Raw genomic sequence first — 22920 nt, 5'->3', positions numbered from 1 at the left:
GAGGAACTGAGGCACAGGCAGAGCCTCTCCTGGGAACTGAGGCACTGAGGTACAGGCAGAGCCTCTCCTGGGAACTGAGGAACTGAGGCACAGGCAGAGCCTCTCCTGGCAGAGCGGCGCCTCCTGCTCCCCCAGCTGCCCGGATCCCACCGGGGGTGCTGCCGGAGAATGTGGGAATGCAGCTGCTGGAGCGGGGCTGCTCCCCTTCCGTCTCCATCTCCACTCCCTGGACGCAGGAGGATTTCTCAGCGCTGCTTTTTGCCCATTTGGCGAACTCCGGAGGGGATGGAGTCAGCCCAGGCTCTCTCTGCTCTCACATTTTTAACAGCTGAAGGCCGAATTTCTCTTCTTCCCCCCAAGGGTGCTCCTGCGGCCTGGGGCTGATTCACCCCACTAAAGCCTGCACCATGCCACCCTCCACCCTCCAGGGCCCGACCCTCAACATCTACACGGTCATTTTCGGCACCGGCGTCTTCATCTTGGTGCTCAGCCTCGTCTTCTGCTGCTACTTCATCAGGTGAGCCGGGGGCTCGGTGTCCCCGCGCGTTCCCGGGCGCTGTTCTGTCCCAGGAAAGCAGGGACGGACCCGGCCGGAACAGGGAGAGCAGGACGGGGCTCCCGTTCTCCAGGGAGCGTGCGAGGCTGTGCGGCGCTGGCAGGAGCGAGGATTTGCCTCTCCCTGCTCTCCGGGCTCTATTGAGCCCCAAAGCCGAGGCTGCAGCCGCTGCTCCTGCCCTGCGCCGTCCCCTGCGCCCCTTAGCCGTTTTTGGGAGCGCGGTTTGGGGCCGGGGCTGGAGGAGCGGCCGTGCCTCGCCGCTCATCCCCGCGGTTCTGTGCCCGGCGCCTTTCCCCGGCCGAGGTCACGGCGGGGCCGGGAGCTGCCCGCTGGAAATCCGGCTTTTCCTGCGCTGGGAACGATTTCCAAAGGCGAACAAACTCCGCTGCCAGCTCCGCTCCGGACAGCTCGGGACGATCCGGCACGAACGGAGCCGCCGATCCCAAACCCCGGGAGGGAAGGAGGGAAGGAGGGAGGGAGGGAAGGAAGGAAGGAGGGAGGGAGGGAAGGAGCGAAGGAGGGGCGGTCTCGTTCCCCTCGGCCTCAGGGGCCTCCCGCCTGTTTTTGGCTGCCAACCCGACGGTGCCTTTCTCTCCCTGCCCCAGCAAACTGCGGCACCAGGCGCAGAGCGAGCGCTTCGGCTACAAGGAGGTAAAGCCGGGCCGGGCTGGGCTGGGCTGGGGTGAGCGGGGACACAGCGGGGACAGACCCTGCGCGTTCCAACAGCGCTGGATCCTGCCCGGAGCCCCTGCCCGGAGCCCCCCGGGCTTCCTTCAGCTCCTCGCGGGGCGAGATCCCGGTGTGAAATCCTGCCCCTCCTTCTCTCCCTCAGGTGGTTTTGAGAGGCGATGCCCGCAGGCTGAACGTGCACGGGGTGAGCGGGACCGGCTCGGGCCGGGGATGGACCGGGATAACCCCCGGGACAGCTCCCAGGGCTGGGATGGACCGGGATAACCCTCGGGACACATCCCAGGGCTGGGATGGACCGGGATAACCCTCGGGACACATCCCAGGGCTGGGATGGACCGGGATAACCCTCGGGACACATCCCAGGGCTGGGATGGACCTGGATAACCCCTGGGACACGTCCCAGGGCTGGGATGGACCGGGATAACCCTCGGGACACATCCCAGGGCTGGGATGGACCGGGATAACCCCCGGGACACGTCCCAGGGCTGGGATGGACCGGGATAACCCTCGGGACACGTCCCAGGGCTGGGATGGACCGGGATAACCCTCGGGACACGTCCCAGGGCTGGGATGGACCGGGATAACCCCCGGGACACGTCCCAGGGCTGGGATGGACCGGGATAACCCTCGGGACACGTCCCAGGGCTGGGGACGCCATGTGGGGTTGTTTGGGCCCGGATCGGGAGGGAATTCCCCGTCCCCGCGGGTTGTTTGAGGACTGGGCTGGAAATCCCGGGATTTCCCGAGCCCTGGCATTTCCGGCGCGTCCCCCACGTTCACACCCGCCCTCGGGCGCCGTCTCACCTCCCACAGCAGACCTGCGCCGTCTGCCTGGAGGATTTTCGGCTGAAGGAGGAGCTGGGGGTGCTGCCGTGCCAGCACGCCTTCCACAGAAAGTGAGTGCGGCCGGCGGGGCGGGACGGGGAGCGTGGAATTCCCTGCGGGGATCGGAGAATTCCCTGCGGGGAGCGTGGAATTCCCTGCTGGGATCGGAGAATTCCCTGCGGGGATCGGAGAATTCCCTGCGGGGATCGGAGAATTCCCTGCGGGGAGTGTGGAATTCCCTGCGGGGATCGGAGGATGCCCTGCGGGGAGCGTGGAATTCCCTGCGGGGATCGGAGAATTCCCTGCGGGGAGCGTGGAATTCCCTGCGGGGATCGGAGAATTCCCTGCGGGGAGTGTGGAATTCCCTGCGGGGAGCGTGGAATTCCCTGCGGGGATCGGAGAATTCCCTGCGGGGATCGGAGAATTCCCTGCGGGGATCGGAGAATTCCCTGCGCGGATCAGCATTCCCGCATCGCTGGTGCCCGCAGGTGCGTGCTGAAGTGGCTGGAGGTGCGCTGCGTGTGCCCCATGTGCAACAAACCCACGGCGGGGCCGGGGCAGCCCCGAGCCGGCATCGGGACCCTCCTGGACGAGCTGGTGTGAGCCCGCCCCGCTGCGCATCCTGCGGGATCCATCGGGATCCATCGGGATCCATCGGGACCCACCGCGGGACCGCCCGGCATCGCCCGCCCCGCCTCCCCCGGGAGCCTCCGAGAGGATCCGGGGTTTTGACGCCAAAAGCCGCGGCTCGTTCTGGGGTTTGTCGCTCCCCACGGAGCCGGGACAGGCTGGAATTCCCTGCGGGAAGCTGAGCCCCAGGGTGAGGGGGGGGGTCCCACCCAGGGTGGGGGTCCCCCCCACCCCCCGTTTGCTGCACAGAGTTATTTTTATACCCGAGCCCCTCACGGGGCAGAGGAGTTGTACAGTTTTGTGTAAAAAAAAATGATTAAATGGGTGATTTCTTAGCCCGGCTGAGCTGTGGGTCAGGGGACGCAGCACAGGGACGATCGCCCACCACGAGGATGACGTCAGATGTGACAGTGACATCACAGGCACCTCACACCCCACGAGGATGATGTGATATGTGACAGTGACATCACAGGGATGATCACAGGGCACCTCACAGCCCACGAGGATGACGTCAGATGTGACAGTGACATCACAGGCACCTCACACCCCACAAGGATGATGTGGTATGTGACAGTGACATCACAGGCACTTCACACCCCACGAGGATATGATATGTGAAAGTGACATCACAGGGATGATCACCCACCACCTCCCACCCCACAAAGATGATGTAAGCAGTGACATCACAGGACTCCTACACCTCCCCAGCTTTGACACTCGGCTGTTTTTAACACGTGTCAGGAAAAGTGACGTCAGGATGACGTCAGGACCCCCCGGCGGTCAGATGGGACTGTGCCGTGTCGTAACGCAGGGCGCACACGTCACGCAGCCGCGTGCCGCTCCCATTCATCATTTCCATGAACCGGAAGGATCGCGGCGATGGCCGCCGCGCCCCGCCCTACCCCCGCGCCACTGCTGTGCAAGCCACGGCGACATCCGCTGTCCCACAGCCAGCCCTGCCTATCTCTTCTTTAACCCCCTGCAAACCCTTCTGCCCGCTCCTCCCGTCCCCGTTCCCCTCCTCTCCGCGCCGCGCCGCCGCTCCGCCGCGCTCCGCGGCCGTTAATTAGCCATGCTAATTTATTCACGCGGAGCCACGCCCCCTTCGCCGTCGGCTTTACGGCAGCCGGGGGAGGCTTTGCGACAGTTCGCGCGCGTGGTGCTGCGGTGCCGGGACCGGCGGAAGCTCGGGGCTCTCTGAGGGGGTTCCGGGGGTCTCTGCGGTGTCCCGGGGGCTCTCTGAGGGGGTTCCGGGGGTCTCTGAGGCTTCCCGGGGATGCTCAGGGGTCTCTGAGGGGGTCTCTGCGGTGTCCCGCGGCTCCCCGCTCCCCCCAGGGCGCTGCTGCCCGCATCCATGTGCCTGTAGCCGGGTTTCAGTCCGGGCAGCGGCCGCTCTCAGGCCATGGAGAGCAGCGGCCCGAGCCCGGAGCGGGGTCCCGGGCAGCCGCAGCCCCCTCCCGCCGCTCCCTGTGCGGAGCAGGCGCTGCTGCGGGCGCGGCTGGCGCTGCCCGAGCCCGGAGCGCTGCGGGAGCTGGAGGCGCTGCTGGAGGCGGCGGATCCGCGCTGGCTGCTGGGCTCGGCCGGCCCCGCGGCCCTGGGCGAGCTGGCGGCGGCTCTGAGCCGCTCCGCGGCCCCTCCGCGCCGGGAGGCGGACGGGGCCGAGCCCCCCGGGCAGGACGCGGCGCCGGCGGCGGTGGCGGAGCGGGCGGAGCGCGTCGGTGCCGCGTTCCTGCTGCTCCTGCGGAAGATGGAAGCTGCCGGCGGCCAGCGAGCGCTGGGGACGGCCGCGGCGCGGCCGGTGCTGGGACACGCGTTCATCTTCGCCGTCACGCACAAAGAGCCGAGGCGCTGGACCACGGAGAGGAGTCGGGCGGTGGCTCGGGAGCTGCTGGAGAGGCTGGTCCAGGCCGCGGGCTGCGGGTCCGTGGAGGAATTCCTGCGGGGAAAGGAGGGGGATGAGGAAGGAAGATTTGGAGCAGTGATGGGGCTCCTGAAGCAGGAGTTAACCAAGTGAGTGGGGAGTGTGGCGTGTTTGGAGGGTCTCTGTAGGAAACAGCGGGAAACAGCTGAGGCTCAAGAGATGATAAATGTGAAACCAGGAGCTTTGCAAATGCCCAGCAGTGGAAAGTGTTGGGGGTTGATTGCCACAGCTTGCTGCCGGCCGAGAGCCTGGAGTGCGTTCCCTGAGCTGCCCTTGCCTCTCCAGAGACACCTGGAAGCGTAACCCTGCCTCCAAGGACGTGTTCTCCTGGGCCCTGCTCCGCGTCGGCCGGCCCTGGCTGTGCCCGCACCTGGAGCGGGTCCTGCCGCCCGCGCTGCTGCTCTCCGATGACTTCCAGGAGGAGAACAAAGTGCTGGGCGTGCGCTGCCTGCACCACATCGTCCTCAACGTGGTGAGGGAGGCAGGACAGGGCAGAGCTCGCAGCCCTCTGCGGGCGTTGTGCGGAGGGAGGGTCAGCCACACAATGTCCTGAGCTGGCAGGGACCCGCAGGGATCAGAGACCCTCCCCTGGCCCTGCACAGACACCCCAACAATCCATCCCTGAGAGCGTTTCCTGGAGCTCCGGCAGCCTCGGGGCCGTGCCTGTTCCCTGGGGGAAGAACCTTTCCCTAAAATCCAACCTGACCCTGCTCCAGCCATTCCCTGGTGTGGGTCAGTGTCCTGGTTTAGGGTACAATTTGGGAGAAAACCTCCCAGTGGGGTCCCTCTGGAAAGCAAACTCAAATGCTCCCTTCCCGAACTGGTCTGGGAAAATATAAATCAGTCAGTCCAGAGCAGGTTTAAACACTCCCAAGAAAAAGAGAGAAAACCAAAGAAACAGTCCAGGGCACTTCTTTGCCTCAGCTAACTGAAAACTAACTAAAAGCAGAGGTGACCTCTGTGCTGCAGACAGCACAGTCCAGGAGCAGAATGCAGGCAGGCATTCCTGACTTCTCTCCCTGCTGCAGGGCAGGGTTGGAGCTGTTCCTCACACCTCCCAGGCTTTGGGAAGGCTTTCCATAGGTTTTGTGCTGCCCAGCAGTGACTGTGGGTCCTGCTGTTTATTAGCTCCTCACACCTCCCAGACTTTGGGAAGGCTTCCCGTAGGTTTTGTGCTGCCCAGCAGTGACCGTGTTAGTTAGTTTGTGAGCTCCTCACACCTCCCAGACTTTGGGAAGGCTTTCCATAGGTTTTGTGCTGCCCAGCAGTGACCGTGTTAGTTAGTTTGTGAGCTCCTCACACCTCCCAGACTTTGGGAAGGCTTCCCGTAGGTTTTGTGCTGCCCAGCAGTGACCGTGGGTCCTGCCCTGTGTTGTTGCAGCCAGGAGCGGATCTGTGCCAGTTCAACCGGGCCCAGGTGGTGTTCCACGCCCTCTACAACCACCTCTACTCGCGGGAGGCGCCTCTGATCCAGGTAGGACGGCTGCAGGCGGGTTTGGGGTGCCCTGGGGCGGTGGCAGCCCCTCGGCTCCGTGCAGGAGCTGAGCCCATTCCCTGTCACAGCCCAGCCAGGCTGTCACCAGCCTGTGACACAAAGCGACTCGGTAGATTCCAGGAAATGATCACAGAGGGAAGAGCTCTTGCGTCCTGCCCCGTTCCAGGCGGGCAGGGAGCGGGTTCGAAGCACTCAGCTCGGCCGTGGGTGGCCGCAGGGTTGGGATTTGTTTTTTTGGAGAGAACACGAGCTCAGATTCCCCACGTGTCCCCAAACCAGGCAGTGCTGCTGTGCCTGCTGGACCTGCTGCCCGTGCTGGAGCGATGCCAGCGGCACCAGGGCCACGGCAGAGCCACCTCCCCCTGGGACCAGGTGCTGCAGCTGGTGCTGACCCACATGGAGGCCGAGCATCGCCTGGCCTTGCGTAGGGTCTACGCAGGGACCCTGCCAGCCTTTGTCACCAGGTGAGACTGAGGGGACAGGGACACCCGGGGGCTCTGCCCACCTTCCTGAGAGGGTGGGAGCTGTGCCTGGGACCCTGCCCACCTTCCTGAGAGGGTGTGAGCTGTGCCTGGGACCCTGGGCTTGGTATCCAAGGGTAAGCTCCCACCTCAGGGTGTGTTTTTGGGGTCCAAGGGTATATCTGTCCTCCCTCCTCATGGGGTGTTTGTGCCTCCAGACTCGGCATCCTCATCGTGAGGCACCTGAAGAGGCTGGAGAGAGTCATCCTGGGCTACCTGGAGGTCTCTGATGGCCCCGAGGAAAAGGCCAGGCTGGGAATCCTGGAGACTCTGCAGTGCACCATCGAGCACGCCTGGCCCAGGTACCTCTCTGGGGGGATTACACGCAGAAATGCTGTCCTGGAAGCCTCTCCTGACATCAGTGTTTCATTCTTATCCTGAATGTTTCCACTTTAAAGGAGCCAGTTACTTTTTTTTTTTGAGGAAAAGGCCCTGAATTCTCCCTAAGGGAAAATCTGTCCCAGGAAGTACTCGGCTGGCACTACTGCAAAACCTGGCTCCACAATGCAGCTGGCTCCTCATTTTGATCCATCCTGTGCTAGTTCCAAAAGCATAAATTCAGCCAGTGTGGGGTGAAGGCTGTGCTGTGCACTGGGCTGTGCAGTGACAGCATTCCCAGCCCCCTCCCGAGCTTCCTGCGTGTCCGGGGCTTTCCCGGCACCAATCCTGTGCTGTGCCCTGCCTGGGGAAGGTTTGGGACGAGCCGTTTCCCTCGCAGGATGCCCTGCAGGCTCCCCGTGCTGCTCAAGGCGCTGCTGAGGCTGCTCTGGGACGTTCACACGGAGCGGGGCCCGAGCCCCGAGCCCGTCAGAGCCGCCCTGCTGCGCGGGGCCACGCAGTGCCTGGTGCTGCTGGACCGCTGCTCCCAGGGCCGCGTGAAGGTGAGCCAGGGCTCCCTGCTGCCTGCACAGCCCCTTCCCTCTGGGGCCAGCAGGACTGGGAACGTCCCCCCCTTCCCCAGCATCTGTAAGGATGGATAACTTGATGGGGTCAGCCTGTGCTCTGCTCCAGCAGGGCATGGGGAGAGGGTGGGTGACACCAGAACAGAGTGCCACGGCACTGGGAGAGGGTGGGTGACACCGGATCCGAGTGCCACGGCACTGGGAGAGGGTGGGTGACACCGGATCCGAGTGCCACGGCACTGGGAGAGGGTGGGTGACACCGGATCCGAGTGCCACGGCACTGGCAGAGGGTGGGTGACACCAGAACAGAGTGCCAGGGCACTGGGGAAGGGTGGGTGACACCAGATCCGAGTGCCACGGCACCGGGAACACCACTTCTCTCCCTGCAGGTGCTGCTGGAAGGGGTGCACAGCAGCTGTGAGGAGAACCGGGTGAGGGAATGCCTCAGGAAGGTGCAGGAGAGCGCCTGAGGTGCCTGACACTGCTCTCAGCCCCTTTTGTACAGTAAAATCGTTGTATTTATTGAAGAGTCCTGTCGTTCTTGTCCCACCTGCGAGCCCTGCAGCTCCCCCAGACACAGCCAAGTGCCCCCAGAGGTTTCTCCAGCCTTGGGGCAGAGCCCCCCAGGCCAGGGCCCTGCCTGGAGAGCAGGGTCTGGGCTGAGCTTTTTGTGGTTGCAGAGGAGGTGGGAGCTGGGCTCACCCAGTTGTACAAACTCGCTGCAATTTCCCGGGCTCAGGGACAGAAACCCCGCAGTTCCTGCAGGAAACGTGCGCAGTGTCGAAGCAGGAGCTCCTGAGGGTCCAGCACAGGGCTGGGAGGTGGGTGACACGTGCTGGGGTCTGGTGACACATCTGGAGTTCTGTCAGTCAGCGCAGGGAGGGCTCAGGCTGCTTTTGTCTTGGCGCTGGGCTCTGTCTCCTCCTCGTACTCGATCTCAAGGTAGGGACGTTTTCTCCTGGCTGGGCCCTTCAGGGGCGTTTTCCCTTTAGATTTGGAGTGCGAGGCTTTCTTCTCTACTTCTTCCTCCTCTTCCTGCTCCTCTTCACTGCTTGTCTCCAACTTATCCATGTCCTGAGGAAGAATCGAGTGACCAGAGTGATGTCACAGCAGGCTGCGCAACCAAACCTCCTCCTTCCCCAAAATCCCCTCGAGTACGCTCCCATTCCACAATCCCTGGCTCCAGAGGAGCTGGGCTGGGCTCCCCCTGGACAATTCTCCTCCACAGCTCTGATTTTGCTGCCCCTTACCCATCCCCAAGGGTGCAGGTGCCCAGGCAGCTCAGCCTCAGTTTGCACCTGGTGCTTCACCCACCTCAAAGTCGCTGAGCTCGCTGTCCTCTGCTTCCACAAACTCCCTTTTATCCACGTCCTGCAAGGAACAGAGGCACGGACTGAGCACAGCAGCGTGACGGAGCCACCACAAGGTGTTCCTGAGCTGTTCTCAGCCAGCAGGAAGGAGCAGGGCTGGAAGCTTTTACCTCATCATCATCATCATCCTCTTCCCTCTCTGCCTCCGACTCGCTCTCGCTCTCTGCATCTTGCTGCTGGAGTGCCTTGTCAAAGGCGTGGATGGGGAAGTTGTAAATGTCTCCGTACTGAAAGGGAAATCGGGATTTTCCGTAAGCCACAGGAGAAAGATGGGACTTTGAGGGCACTGAAAGCAGCCTCAGACTGAGGTGTGGATCTGCCCTTCCCAAGTCTGACCCCACACTCCTGCAGAGATGAGAGCAGCCCTGGTGTTTTGGGGCTCCCTGTGCAGAGCAGCCCTGGTGTGTTTTGGGGTTCTCTGTGCACAGGTGAGAGCAGCCCTGGTGTGTTTTGGGGAGCCAGGCACCCCAAAGAGGCACAGTGAGCCCTCACCGTGTCCTGCTTCAGCCTCTCCAGCAGCTCCTTCTCGATGGCGTTGTCCAGCTGGGCGGCGATCAGGGCTTTCTCCTGGGGAACACAGAGCAGCGGTGTGAGGCCGAGGGGACACGGGTGGTGGCAGGAGGTGACACGGGGCAGACGTGGGGACAGGAGGTGACACAGGGACAGTCACTGGGGACAGGAGGTGACACAGGGACAGTCACTGGGGACAGGAGGTGACATGGGGCAGTTCTTGGGAACAGGAGGTGACACAGGGGCAGTCATTGGGGACAGGAGGTGACACAGAGCTGTCCTTGGGGACAGGAGGTGACACAGGGACAGTCACTGGGGACAGGAGGTGACACAGAGCTGTCCTTACCTCTCTCCTGTTCTCGCGCCTCTCGATCTTCCTGCGCAGCGGGACCAGCTTCCTCCTGCAGGGAACAGCAATCTCACAGCCTCTGGCAGCAACAGCCAGCAGCTGGAGCGTTCCAAAGGTCTGGAATGTCCTGGGGGCACTTGTGGGTGCCTCAGGATCAGATAAGGAAGGTCTAAAGCTGTCAGAGTTTGTCCAGAGGACAGGAAGGGTCTGGAGGAGCAGCTGAGGGCACCTGCAGCAGCTCCTCCTGAGGGACAGCGCTGATCTCTGCTCTCTGGCACAGGGACAGCAGCAGGGAGTGGCTGGAGCTGTGTCAGGGCAGGGTCAGGTGGGATTTTAGGGAAAAGGTTTTTCCCCCAGAGGCTGCTGGCACTGCCCAGGCTCTCCAAGGAATGGGCACGGCCCCGCAGCTGCCAGAGCTCCAGGATGGACACTGCTCCCAGCTGGGGTTGCTGGGGCGTCTGTGCAGGGCCAGGATTTGGGATCAGTGATCGCTGTGGGTCCCTTCCAGCTCAGCACATTCACACAGGGGATTCCTGCAGCGCATCCACGTCAGACCCATCCAAAACCCCTGAGGAAAACGGGCAGCAGCTCCGTGTGCCAGCAGCTCAGGAGAGGGGCAGCGGCTCCAGAAGCCAGCAGTGGTCGGTGCTGTGGTCACTGCCCTGTCCCTTACTGTCTCTTGAGGGTCAGCTTGCGGATGCGGATCAGGTACTGCGTGATCTTGGTGAACCTCTGCTTGCACTTGTGCCGGATGAAGCGGGGCCAGTAGATGAGGTTCTCGTCGATCTCCTCCAGAGCCTTCTCGTAGTTCTTGCTCAGCAGCACCTGTGGGGACAGGGGAAGGGCTGGGTGACATAGCGGGACAAAAAAGGGACATTGGGGAGGGGCTGCGTCGCTCCCAGAGTCACGGAATCACTCAGGAGAAGGCCTCCAAGGTGCATCCCCACCTTGTCCCCAGCCCTGAGCACCGAGTGCCACCTCCTGGTCACCTCCAGGGATGGGCACTCCAAACCTCCCTGGGCACCTCCAACGCCTGACCACCCTTTCCATGGAGAAATTCCTGCTGCTGTCCGACCTGAGCCTCCCCTGGCACAGCTCGGGGCTGTCCCTTGGCCAAGGACAGCGTCCCTCCCCTCTGTGGGGACACCAGACCACTGTCACTGCTGTGTCCCCATTGTCACAGCCCTGTCCCCGCTGTCACTGCCCTGTCCCTGCTGTCACTGCCCTGTCCTCGCTGTCACTGCCCTGTCCCCGCTGTCACTGCCCTGTCCCCGCTGTCACAGCCCTGTCCCCATTGTCACAGCCCTGTCTCCATTGTCACAGCCCTGTCCCCGCTGTCACTGCCCTGTCCCCGAGCTCACCCGCTCCCAGAGGCGCCGGGGAAACGCCGCCCGCTCGATGGTCTTCATGTAGAGATAACAGCGACCTGGGAACAGGGAACAAATCCCCCTGAGCCGCTGCCCGGAGCTGGGCTGCCCTCAGGCAGTGCCATCCACCATCCCTGGATCCCACAGTCACCCAGGGCGGAAAAAACTTCCGAGATTAAACCCAGCCTTTGATCCCCAGAGCATGGTACCGAGTGCCGCATCCAGGCATTGCCACGACCCCTGCGGGGATGGGGACTCCAAACCCGCCCTGGGCAGCGCTTTCCAAGGCCTGAGCACCCTTTCCCTGGATGGATTCCCCCCGCTGGCCCTGCTCCCACCTTTCTCCTCGCGGACAGTGGCGTACTGGCTGTTGGCCAGCGGGCAGGACGAGCGGTTGCACAGCCCCGTCAGGTTGTACTCGTTCCGGCAGAAGTTCTGAGTTTTGGTGCTGGAAAAAAAGGGGGACAGGGAATTCATGAGGGAAGGGCAGGAAAACCCCACTGCTCCCGCAGCTCTCCCCGTCCTCTGCGACTCTCACGCGTGGTGGCACAGAGGTGACACTGAGGGGTTTGGGGGGTACCTAGGCGTGTCCCTCTCGTTCCTTTCCCTGCTGGATCCCCCCAAACCCCTCACCGGGCTCAGCCCACCTCGTCCCCCCAAAACTCACGTCATCTTGTAGGAGCAGAACTGCCTGTTCCCCAGCATGCTCCACACAACCTGCGGGGACAAACAGCGGCTGACGCTCGGTGACACCCCTCACCCGGGCCCCCACGTCCCCTCCGGCTCGGCGGGCTCTGGCGGGGCACACCCCACAGACATTGGGGTTTTCTCGGTGCTCCCCCGGCAGGCAGAGCGCGGTGCCCCGAGAAGCGCAGGCACAGCAGAGCTGCTGCCGGGTCCCCATTGCCACCGCCCGGCGCTTCTGCTTCCCTCAGCCACAGCCGCGCTGGGGACAGCGCACCGCCGGCCACATGGGGCGGCCACAGCCGGGCCCTGCGGCGGGGCGGGCGTTCGACACGGGGCAGAAAGAACGCTCGGACTCACATCGTCCGAATGCATGGCGGCGGTGGCGGAGGCGGTGGCAGAGACGGGAGTGACGGTGCCGGTGGTGGCGGTGAGAGCGGGCACTGACGGTGCTGGGGCCCGGCCGCGCGGTCTAGGGCGCCGCCATTACAGGAAAGGGCAGGGCGAGCAAAGTCTCGCGAGATCAGCGGCCCCGGGGGCGGGAAAAGGGCGGGAAAAAAAGGGCGGGCCGCGCTGTCGTGGAGCCGCCGCCGCTCCCCCTCAGGGCGGAGATCAAACAAAGCCTTGCGCAAACAGACACCGAGGGCCCCTGAGCGGTGTGCTTGGGGCAGGTTAATTCTATGCTCTGGAGCAGTGGGAGAAACTGTGCGTTCTCTGCCAGATTCTTCCCTCAGAGCTTCTGAGACCCCCCCTCGGCTGCAGCACCTGACATAGCCACGTTAAATACAGTAATCTAACTGGCTTTGTTGGCTGAGTCTAAACCTTCCTGCCGCCTCACTTTCTTTAGAGTTCTTCAAACGAATAAATTAATTTAATGTACGCTGGGAAGGACACGCGAGTAGCACAGACATAGCACAACACATCAGACACGAATGAACGCTTTTTAGTGTCCTCAGAGGAGCGGTGACATTGCAGTGACATCTTTACTGCCAGCTGATTCCATGCTTAAATCCCACAGCGGCTTCACTAAATGGATGGAGCCTCCAAATCCCGGTGGTTGGAGAGGTTGGGAATTCAACCTCCCACCATGTGAGCGATGCTGAGTTGCCCGTGTCTGCTCACACACCCGTGTGCTTTAACCAGAATATCCGCTCCAAAGCAGGGAATGCATTCCTTGCCGTGGCTATTCCATGTTCTCTGCCTCCCCATCGTCGCTCTCCTCCGTGAGGGGGAATTCCCGCTGGGCTTCCCTCGGGGTGTAGCTTCTGGGTTTCATGGGGCACTCCTGGCTCAGGATGGCCTGGGTGAAGCAGAGCAGAAATCCTGCTTTAGTAAAAAGAGTTACTCATTTGAACGGTTAACAGGAGCGCTGTCACACTGGGGAAAAATCCAAAGCAGACTTCTCCACATGGAATACAAGCCATGAGTTCAGGGAAGGACCCCCTAAACCTTCCTGCTTTTACCCGAGTTCTTTTTTGTCCGTTTGTGAGGGCGGCGCGGAGCCCGACAGGGACGGCGCAACCCCTGGCAAACTCATCCCCTATTCCCTCAAACCCCTGGGATCCAGGGCTCCAGGAAAGCATCCCCAACTGACCATCTTCTCCTGGGCGGCCGGGGGGCTGCGCAGGAGCCAGCAGAGCGGCGCGTAGGCCACGTTCAGCGCCCCGACGATGACCATCAGCCAGGGGAAGCCCAGGGCTCGCACAATCGCCCCGCCCGTGGAGGGACCTGCAAAGCCGAACGTCAGCGACGCCGGGGGGATACACCCCGAGCAGCTACACCCTGAGCAGCTATACCCTCAGCAGCTACACCCTGAGCAGCTACACCCTGAGCAGCTACGCCCTGAGCAGCTACACCCTGAGCAGCTACACCCTGAGCAGCTACACCCTGAGCAGCTACACCCTGGGCAGCTACACCCTCAGCAGCTACACCCTCAGCAGCTACACCCTCAGCAGCTACACCCTGAGCAGCTACGCCCTGAGCAGCTACACCCTGAGCAGCTACACCCTCAGCAGCTACACCCTGAGCAGCTACACCCTCAGCAGCTACACCCTGAGCAGCTACACCCTGAGCAGCGACACCCTCAGCAGCTACACCCTGAGCAGCGACACCCTCAGCAGCTACACCCTCAGCAGCTACACCCTCAGCAGCTACACCCTGAGCAGCTACGCCCTGAGCAGCTACACCCTCAGCAGCTACACGGCGAGTAAGGCGCTCCTACCGATGGCGAAGCCCATGCAGAAGGCCACGTCGGCGATGGCGTAGACGGTGCCGTAGGCCGAGGTGTGGCGCAGGTCCACCAGGTAGCCCATGGTGGGCATCATGGAGGAGTCCACCATGCCTGCGCGGGGCGCGAGCGGCTCCTCAGCGCCCGCTGCCCCGCGCCCGGCGGCGGCCGCAGCACACCCCCGGCTTACCTATGGCAAAGCCCAGGCCGGCGTTGGGGCCGATCAGCCCGTAAATGTTGGTGGCCAGAGGGACCTGGGAGAGGAGAGAGAGGAGGTGTGAGGCCAGCAGAGCTGTGGGGTGGGTTGGATGAAAGGGATCTTAAAGCTCTCTCTGTCCCAACCCCTGCCATGGGCAGGGACGCCTTCCACTATCCCAAGGTACACTTGCAGGGATCCAGGGACAGCCACAGCTCCTCTGGGAATTCCATCCCAGCCCCTCCCCACCCTCACAGGGAAGAACTCCTTCCCAATATCCCCCCTCACCCTGCCCTCTGCCACTTTGAAGCCATTTCTCCTTGTCCTGTCCCTCCACCCCTTGTAAATCCTCTCTCCCCATCTCCCTGCAGGCTCCCTTCAGGTGCTGGACAGCCAGAATTCCGTCACCCCTCAGCCTTTCCCAGGATGGACAATCCCAAATCTCTCAGCATTAAGACCCGGGGACATTTCCCAGATCTGCAAAACCCATGCAGGGGTGCAACCCCTGAGCATTTGCCGTGCCAGGACCGTGAAAATCCCTGCGGATTCTCCTGCAGAGACACCTGGGATTCCCCCGTGCTACTCACGCAGAGGAGGCTGATTCCCACCACAGCCATTCCAGTCATGGAGCACAGCCACCTGCAACGTGAGCAGAGAGCAGGGGTTCTCAGCATCGAGCAGAGCACGCTGAAACTTGGGCAGAGGCAGAATCTTTAATTTCCCACTCACCTGCCCATCCTGTTAGCCAGAACCCCAAAGAGGTTGGTGCCAATGAGGTAGGAGATGCTGGCAGGCAGGAACGCCATCCCTGGGAGACAGAAAGGATTAAAAAGTGTCTTGTGCCCAAGAAAATATGGATTTGCACACATTTTCACTCCCCAGCTGCCTCATTTGGAGAAGGTGCATGAACATCTCCTGTCACAGTTCCTCCCTCTTCCACCTTTCCACCTTTCCCCTCACTAAACAAAGAGGAATAAAGCTGCTTAACTAAAAAGCTCAGGGATCATTATGTAGCTCGCAATTAAATATTTGCTCTCCCTGCTGCTTTACCAGTTGTTTATTTTTCATATCCTCTTTTGCTGAGAATAAACAAAAGTGATCAGCTCCATTTCCCTGGGACAGTTTCCTCATTGGAACACACTGATTTGTGTTTAATTTCCTCTCCTCTAACGGCTACAGAAGGTGGTTAATCCTGCAGGTTTAGCCCAGGCTCTTCTGGGTTCTTTTTCCCAGAATTATGGGAGGAAGAGATGAAATAAAGAAGCCCCTTGAGTCTGGAACATCTCGTGTGAGGGGTGGGTTGGTGCCAAGCTCCGAATCCAAACTGCTCTCAAATCTCAGGTACCTGGACATGGTAAGGAACACATTTGGGATTTTCTTCTGTTAACGAAGCTGGAGTGAAGCTCCAAAGCTTCTCCAGCGGTGACAGGGGAGCCCTGAGTGTTTTTTCCCTGCGTTCTGTCCCTTCTTCCCACTGCCAGGATCTCTGGGTTCCGCTTTCCCCTCGCCCTTCCGTGCTCCCCAGAAGCTTTTAGCGCCTGGCCGTTGCTGCGGATAACTCAATCAGGAGCGATTCCAGCCCCCTGCTCGCAGCCCGCAATCCAATTTTCCATCTAAGTGCAGCCCGGGGCGCCCCCCGGGCCGTTCCTGCTCCCGTTGGGTTTTATCAGCGTTCCCGGTTATTTCTGCAGCGAGCGCGGGCGCCGTTATCTCCACATCCCACTTTCCGGGCAGCTGGCATTCAGCGCGGCCCATCCCGCCCTGCCCGGGGAGCTGGGAACGGCCTCATCCCGCTGGGAGCTGCCCCTGCGGAGCCCATCTGGCCTCCCCAGTCCCAGCCCTGCAGAAGATGGGCTCCCAGGGCTCCCCGCCGCCTCCCTGCCCCGTTATTGCCCTGCTGGGGAGCCAATTCCCCGCAATCCTTTCCAATAACAGAGCAGAGCGGCCGCCACTGAGGACATTTGCAGCTGGAACCGGAGCCATGCCTAGCCTGGGATCGCTGGCTGCACGGGCAGGAGGGCAGATGTTTCCTTCTCTCGTTTTTTTGGAGTGGTGTTAAGGATCATTCAATCCCTCCCGCAGTGCCCAGGCCAGATCCCGGTCCCTGGAAGCGTCCAAGGAACGCCTGGACGTGGCACTCAGCGCTCTGGGCTGGGATCGGTCACGGGCTGGACTCGATGGGTCTGGGAGCGCTTTTCCTGGGATTCTGAACCCTCTGAAGTACAGGACCCACCGAGCTGCCACTGTGGGGAGCACATGGTCTGCAGCATCCAGATGGGCAGCGTGGGCTCCAGCATGGCCACACCCATGTTGGAGAAGCAGAGGGCTCCTGGAAAAGAAAAAAAAAAAAAAAAAGCGAGAAATACTCTTTTTAATCTCTTTTTTGGTGCTGTTTCGAGCAGGCGCCAGGGAATCTTTAACTGGGGGATAAAATGTGCGGTTCCACCTTTACCTGCAGCCACCAGGATGTAGGGGTCCCGCAGCAGGGTGGACACCGGCGTGGCTTTGGTGCTCTGCAAAGGGGGTGACGTGGGCTGGGGGCCCCCGGCACAGCCCCCAGCCCCGGGCAGTGCCCACCTCCCTCACCCAGCGCCCTGCTCACCTCCGGGGAGATCCGGGAGGGCTGCAGGATGCACAGCTGCAGAGCTGGGGACACAACACAGCTGGCGGCTCCTTCCTGCGGGCACCGCTCCTTCCCTGCCCTTCCCCTCAGCCCCAGCCCGCTTCAGAGAGTTTGGAATCCCAGAAAAACCCTCCCAGACCCATCCAGGCCCACCCGTGACCGATCCCAGCCCGGAGCACGGAGTGCCGCGTCCAGGTGTGCAGGAGATGTTTGAGGACACAGCTGGAGCGAGCAGGAGGGGAGGGAGCAGCAAAACTGCCTGGAGAGGCTTCGGAAGGGATTTTTGGAAGGGATTTTTGGAAGGGATTTTTGGAAGGGATTTTTGGAAGGGATTTTTGGAAGGGTTTTGTCAACCCCTGGACCTGTCCAAAGTGCAAATGCTCCCATGGAGCTGCCGGCTGGGGAGCTGCCCCTGGAGCGTGGCAGGAATGGGACGAGGAAGAGAAAACAATAAAGCAGGAAGTTTGATAGGCACGAGGCCCGCGTTTCATTTTCCAGCGGCTCTTAGGGATATCTTGCTTGACAGCCGGACAAGGACGGTAGCGGGGGCTGTAATTTAATTAGCTCCACGCTTCCCACTGCAAATGCAGCTCCTGCTGGCTGGAACTTTGCTGGGGCACTCGGAAAGCTCCGTGGCCTCCCTCTGGGAGCAGGAAGGAGGTGCCATTTCTGCTGGCAAAGCCTGAGTCCTTCGTGGCACCGGGAGGCTGCAGGCAAGGGCGTCTTGCCAAAGAATTCACAGTTCAGAGGGCTTTACTGAATGTGCAGTTCGAGCCATTCGAGCAATCAAGGGGTTTATTAAGCCATGAGGGATTGACTCCTGCTCTGTGGCCGTGTCAGTCATCTGGAGATGGCACAAATGTGATTTAGCCCTGATGGAAGAGCCGGTGCTGATGGTATCACCCATCTGTGTGGATGTGCCCCTTCCTCCCCGCAGGCTCTCCCCGGAACACGCACGTTTCAGCAATTTTCTTTATTTGTAGGGATCAACCCTTTGGTTTCTCACCTCCGTCCAAGAGGGCGAGGAAGGCCAGGACCAGGAAGGGCGACGCTTTCCCAACGAATTCGTACATGATGCTGCCAAAGGGTGCTCCGACTGCAAGGGAAGGGCTGGGTCACAGCCTGGCAGTGCCACTGTCCCCAGAGCCTGGCAGTGCCATCGCCCCTAGAGCCTGGCAGTGCCACCATCCCCAGAGCCTGGCAGTGCCACCGTCCCCAGAGCCTGGCAGTGCCATCGCCCCTAGAGCCTGGCAGTGCCACTGTCCCCAGAGCCTGGCAGTGCCACCGTCCCCAGAGCCTGGCTGTGCCACCGTCCCCAGAGCCTGGCAGTGCCACTGTCCCCAGAGCCTGGCAGTGCCACTGTCCCCAGAGCCTGGCAGTGCCATCGCCCCTAGAGCCTGGCAGTGCCACTGTCCCCAGAGCCTGGCAGTGCCACCGTCCCCAGAGCCTGGCTGTGCCACCGTCCCCAGAGCCTGGCAGTGCCACTGTCCCCAGAGCCTGGCAGTGCCACTGTCCCCAGAGCCTGGCTGTGCCGCTGTCCCCAGAGCCTGGCAGTGCCACCGTCCCCAGAGCCTGGCAGTGCCACCGTCCCCAGAGCCTGGCAGTGCCACCGTCCCCAGAGCCTGGCAGTGCCACCACCCCCAGAGCCTGGCAGTGCCACCGTCCCCAGAGCCTGGCAGTGCCGCTGTCCCCAGAGCCTGGAGCTGCTCTGAGTCCCTGCTGGGTGTTTGGGGAGGTGTCAGTGCCACGGGCAGGGCACAGGGAGGGGATAGGGGGAGGGAGGGGAGCACCCAGCCCACGGAGGGGAGCACCCATCCCACGGAGGGGAGCACCCAGCCCACGGAGGGGAGCAGAGGGAGGGAGGGGACAGGGAGAGGGAGAGAGGGAAAGAGGGAGGGGAGCACCCAGCCCATGGAGGAGAGCACCCAGCCCATGGAGGGGAGCACCCAGCCCACAAAGGGGAGCACCCAGCCCCTGGCATGCCCGCCCGGGCAGGTGGGATTGCAGGCAGAGCAGAAGCTGTGGCCGTGTCCCGTTGGGAACGGGGGGCTCCTTACTCAGCACTCCCAAGGCCAGGCCCCCCAGCGCGATCCCCATGGCGCTGCCCCTCTCCGAGTCGTCGGGGTACACGCTGGCCAGCAGCCCCAGGCCTGGGGGCACAGACAGAGCCCACCTCAGCCTGGCTGGCTCTGGGGGGCTCCTCTCTGGAAGCAGCTGGGGTTTGAGGGGTTCAGCTGCTGCCTGGCTGGGGGTGGGTGCAGTGAGGAGGAGGAGGATAACCCAGCCAAGGAGGGCTGATGCAGGGACTGAGGTGTAGCCAAAACCTTCACCTGCCACCGAGGAGAAGGAGGAGCCGACGCCCTGGAGGGCTCTGGCGATGAACAGCAGGGTGTAGGTGCCTGAGAAAGCAAACACTGCAGAGGGAGGGGAGAGCTGGGTTCAAACCCGCAGCAGAGGGCAAGGCTGGCCCCGGCCGGCACCGGAAGGGGTGAGAGGGCAGACAGATCGTCCTTGTCACCCTTTCCTGGGCCTGGGGGCTCTGCTCTGTCCTTTGGCACGAGGAGCAGGTGATCCTGTGCTGCGCGGAGTGAGGAGGGCGATACTCACTGACTGTGGAGAGGAACATGATGGTGAAGCCCAGGAACATGGGGATGTGGTATCCGATCCTGGAATGGGAAAAAAAAAGAGGCCTCAGCTCAGGAGGGCTGCTCATTCCCCCCTGGGAATGATTGTGGGCTGGCAAGTGGCTCCTGAGGGGGTGATGTGCCCGCAAGTGCTGCTCAGAGGGACCCCCAGTGCCCCCCAAAAACTCTGCAGAGCCCCGGCAGGGACACAGCTCTGCTCCCCACCCCAGCACAGCTCCGTGTCTGCAGGAGAGAAAGAAAACCTGAAAATAACATTTCATCCATCCGCAGCGGGCTGTGTTTGTTTATTCCGTGGCTGCTGGTTTTACACAGCATCTGCCAGCACCTGAGGAGAGCATCAGTGAGCTTTATGCTGGGACATAAACTCAGGAGCCGTGTGCAGGCTGTTAGGAAAGGTAAAATCTCTGCCATTTGGATGGATGTATTTTACCTCTTGCTGTTTCCCTCCCGTCAATCCCTGCAATTCCTCGGCTCCTGGTGATTCCAGCAGCAGGCAGGAGCCGAGGGATCGCACGGAGTTGCAGGAACCCCCGGGCTCTGACCTACCTGTTGGTCAGCAGACCCACCCAGGGGTTCACCAGCAGCTGGACCAGAGCCTTGGAGGCGAAGAGCAGCCCCACTCGGGTGTTCTCCTGGGCCAGGAAATCCCCACCCTGCAGGCAGCTCCTGGCTGGGGCTGGGGCTGTCCTGGGGGGGTGTCCCAGGGGGCTGCTCGGGGGGTGTCCCGGGGGGCTGCTCCCCGTCCCGTTCAGCGGCTCCACGGCGCCGGTGAAGCCCCGAACGGGCACGGTGGTGTTGTCAAAGTAGGAGAGCAGCGAGGAGAAAGGAGGAGCCCTCGGGGCTGCCGGAGTCGGTTCGGGCAGGGCTGGGCTCGCGGAGCCGTTGGCAGCTTCGTACTCGGTCGTGTAGAGGAAGGTGGGGACGATGGGTACTGGAAGAGAGCCGGGGAGGGGATCTGTGAGGGGTTTTCCTGTGTTTCCTGGCCAGGTGAGGGGTTCTGGAAGGTCACCTGAGCAGGGACCCCCTGGCATCGCCCAGGGATCGATGGAGTCAGGTACCCGGGGCAGCCCTGAAGAGCCCCACGCTGTGTCCCCAAAGATCCCCACACTGCACCCCTGAGACCACCCCAAAGAACCCCACATTGTACCCCTGAGACCACCCCAAAAAACCCCACATTGTACCTGTGAGACCACCCCAAAGAACCCCATATTGTACCTGTGAAACAACCCCAAAGAACCCCACACCGCACCCCTGAGCAGCCCCAAAAAACCCCACATTGTACCTGTGAGACCACCTCAAAGAACCCCGCACTGCACCCCTGGGACCACCCCAAAGAACCCCACATTGTACCTGTGAGACCACCCCAAAGAACCCCACACTGCACCCCTGAGACCACCCCAAAGAACCCCACATTGTACCTGTGAGACCACCCCAAAGAACCCCACACTGCACCCCTGAGACCACCCCAAAGAACCCCACATTGTACCTGTGAAACAGCCCCAAAGATCCCCACACCGCACCCCTGAGACCACCCCAAAGAACCCCACATTGTACCCCTGAGACCACCCCAAAGAACCCCACACTGTGCCCCCAGAGAACCCCACCCTGCAGGCCCAGGCAGCCCCACAGGACCCCGCAGTGCACCCCACGACCCGCAGTGCCCCGGGCAGCCGCAGCCCCGTACCCACTACGGTGAGCAGGATGTTGTCCAGCAGCAGCGCCACGAACACCACCACCAGCACCAGCCTGGGCGAGGCCCTGCCCGCCGCCAGCCAGTGCTGGGACACGGCCGGGGACACGGCTGGGGACATGGCTGGGGGCACAGCTGGGGACATGGCTGGGGACATGGCTGGGGACACGGCTGGGGACATGGCCGGGGACATGGCCGGGGACATGGCTGGGGACATGGCTGGGGACACAGCCGGGGACACGGCTGGGGACATGGCTGGGGACACAGCCGGGGACACGGCTGGGGACACGGCTGGGGACATGGCCGGGGACACGGCTGGGGACACAGCCAGGGGCCCAGAGCTCGGCCAGGCTCCTGCAGGCTCCTGAGCTCAGAGCTCAAGGCCTCCAAAAACCTGCCAAGAGAACATTCCAGGTTAAACCTCCTGCAGGTCATGGCTTCTCCCTTGGGAAAGCAACTCCGGAGGTCACTCGGTGTGTCCCAGCAGCTGGGGGACATTCCCGGGATCCCTGTGCTGTCCCCAGCGGCTGGGAGTTACAGGATCTGGCTGCTTTTTCCAGGAGCTGAGTGGTTTTTTATGTGTTTTTTTAATGGGATCTGGGAGCTTTTCCCAGGAGCTGAGTTCCGTTCCCTATAGTCTGGGTGCTTTTCCCAGGATCTGTACATTTTTCCCAGGATCTGGGTGCTGTTTCACGGGGTCTGGATGCTCTTCTCAAAGTCTGGGTGCTGTCCCCAAGAGCTGGGTGCTTTTCCCGGGATCTGTGATCTTTCCCCCCCGCCAGCTCCGCTATCAAAGGCCATTTCCATCAATCCTGCTTTTAAATTCCCAGCTGGAGCCTTCCCCCATCATTCCCACTCTCCCGAGACATCTTGTACCTGCTTCAAGGCATTGTTTAAGTCTCCTCCTGGAGACTCCGAGCACAGATCAAGCCTCAGCTCATCCGAGGTAATCTCGACATCTTTTACTCCCTGTTTGTTCTTCAGGGATTCGATTGTGCCTCAAAGGAAACTCATTTACCTTCCGTGTCTTTCCTGATTGGAATGTCAGGGCCAGGCAGGGCTCCTCAGAGCCTCACGGATGGCTTTGAGATCAGGGCTTACAAGGAAACATCGCTCCCAAAAAACCCCTCCGGGATTCACATTAAACTGACCAATGGACCACTGAATCCCACATCACTCCCAAAAAATCCCTCTGAAATTCACATTAAACCGACCAATGGACCACTGAATCCCACATCACTCCCAAAAAATCCCTCTGAAATTCACAATAAACCGACCAATGGACCGTGGAATCCCCCAGCTCCTGGGGACTGAGCAGCAAAATGGATGGAGCTGAGCCCGAGCTCTGCCTCTTCCCAATAATCCCGGCCTTTCCCGAAATCCCAGGTGATGGGACTTGTCGGGTTTTAATTACAAAAAGCAAACACTCCCAGTGCTCTGTCATCCTGGGGAGGTGGAGGACAGGGCCGGGAATGCCAACAACCGGAATTAACGCGAAAGAACAGCAATATTAATAAATTTAAGATGGAGAAAGCAGAGGCAGTAAAGACACGTAGTTTAACCTGTCCAGCACCAACCCTGTCCCCTTTCTCTGCCCCGTGTTCCTTACCCCGGCACCCATCTGGGAGCGTGGAGCCGCTGCCGCCGCCTGGCTGAGCTCTGCTCCCCCGGGATTTACGATTCCCGCTTATCAGGAGAGGAGAGGGAAGGAGAGGGAAG

At 61.6% G+C, this 22920-nt stretch overlaps 4 protein-coding genes and 1 non-coding gene across 6 annotated transcripts; 2 read left to right on the top strand and 3 right to left on the bottom strand.

Moving 5' to 3' along the window:
• The first annotated feature begins 361 nt into the window (after positions 1–361).
• Positions 362–2674, top strand: RNF122 (ring finger protein 122). Its single transcript, XM_040054417.1, has 5 exons — positions 362–517; positions 1162–1207; positions 1389–1430; positions 2060–2142; positions 2560–2674. The coding sequence occupies exons 1-5, from the start codon at positions 408–410 to the stop codon at positions 2672–2674; spliced, it is 396 nt and encodes a 131-aa protein (XP_039910351.1). The 5' UTR covers positions 362–407.
• Positions 2675–3479: 805 nt separating this feature from the next.
• Positions 3480–3573, bottom strand: LOC120748293 (small nucleolar RNA U13). Its single transcript, XR_005699343.1, has one exon. It is a non-coding gene; the product is annotated as a small nucleolar RNA U13 (small nucleolar RNA).
• A 530-nt stretch (positions 3574–4103) lies between these two features.
• Positions 4104–8051, top strand: TTI2 (TELO2 interacting protein 2). The gene is made up of 7 exons (XM_040054415.1): positions 4104–4711; positions 4908–5094; positions 6004–6096; positions 6397–6581; positions 6797–6940; positions 7357–7519; positions 7930–8051. The coding sequence occupies exons 1-7, from the start codon at positions 4104–4106 to the stop codon at positions 8008–8010; spliced, it is 1461 nt and encodes a 486-aa protein (XP_039910349.1). The 3' UTR covers positions 8011–8051.
• MAK16 (MAK16 homolog) lies at positions 7614–12337 on the bottom strand. 2 transcript variants are annotated; one of them, XM_040054419.2, is made up of 10 exons: positions 12181–12337; positions 11804–11853; positions 11475–11584; positions 11131–11195; positions 10443–10594; positions 9767–9821; positions 9403–9477; positions 9021–9137; positions 8855–8911; positions 7614–8614 (listed from the first exon to the last, which is right to left on the bottom strand). In XM_040054419.2, exons 1-10 carry the CDS (start codon positions 12193–12195, stop codon positions 8426–8428), a joined length of 885 nt encoding a protein of 294 aa, XP_039910353.1. In that variant the 5' UTR covers positions 12196–12337; the 3' UTR covers positions 7614–8425. The 2 variants fall into 2 exon arrangements, with proteins under 2 accessions (XP_039910353.1, XP_039910354.1); XM_040054420.2 differs by having other exon boundaries at positions 8855–8913; positions 9026–9137; positions 12181–12315.
• A 424-nt stretch (positions 12338–12761) lies between these two features.
• On the bottom strand, positions 12762–21322 carry LOC120748287 (chromaffin granule amine transporter-like). The gene is made up of 15 exons (XM_040054414.2): positions 21196–21322; positions 20058–20442; positions 19474–19532; positions 19197–19280; positions 18924–19016; positions 17873–17962; positions 16846–16889; positions 16696–16756; positions 16477–16572; positions 14973–15051; positions 14831–14882; positions 14238–14301; positions 14042–14161; positions 13415–13548; positions 12762–13120 (listed from the first exon to the last, which is right to left on the bottom strand). Exons 1-15 carry the CDS (start codon positions 21320–21322, stop codon positions 13004–13006), a joined length of 1605 nt encoding a protein of 534 aa, XP_039910348.1. The 3' UTR covers positions 12762–13003.
• Between the last annotated feature and the right edge of the window lie 1598 nt (positions 21323–22920).

This window comes from Hirundo rustica, unplaced genomic scaffold, assembly GCF_015227805.2.
Source record: "Hirundo rustica isolate bHirRus1 unplaced genomic scaffold, bHirRus1.pri.v3 unplaced_BUSCO_360487at7742, whole genome shotgun sequence".
Taxonomy (NCBI): Eukaryota; Metazoa; Chordata; class Aves; order Passeriformes; family Hirundinidae; genus Hirundo; species Hirundo rustica.
The sequence above is the reverse complement of the archived record's forward strand: the minus strand, read 5'-3'. Positions and strand labels throughout refer to the sequence as shown.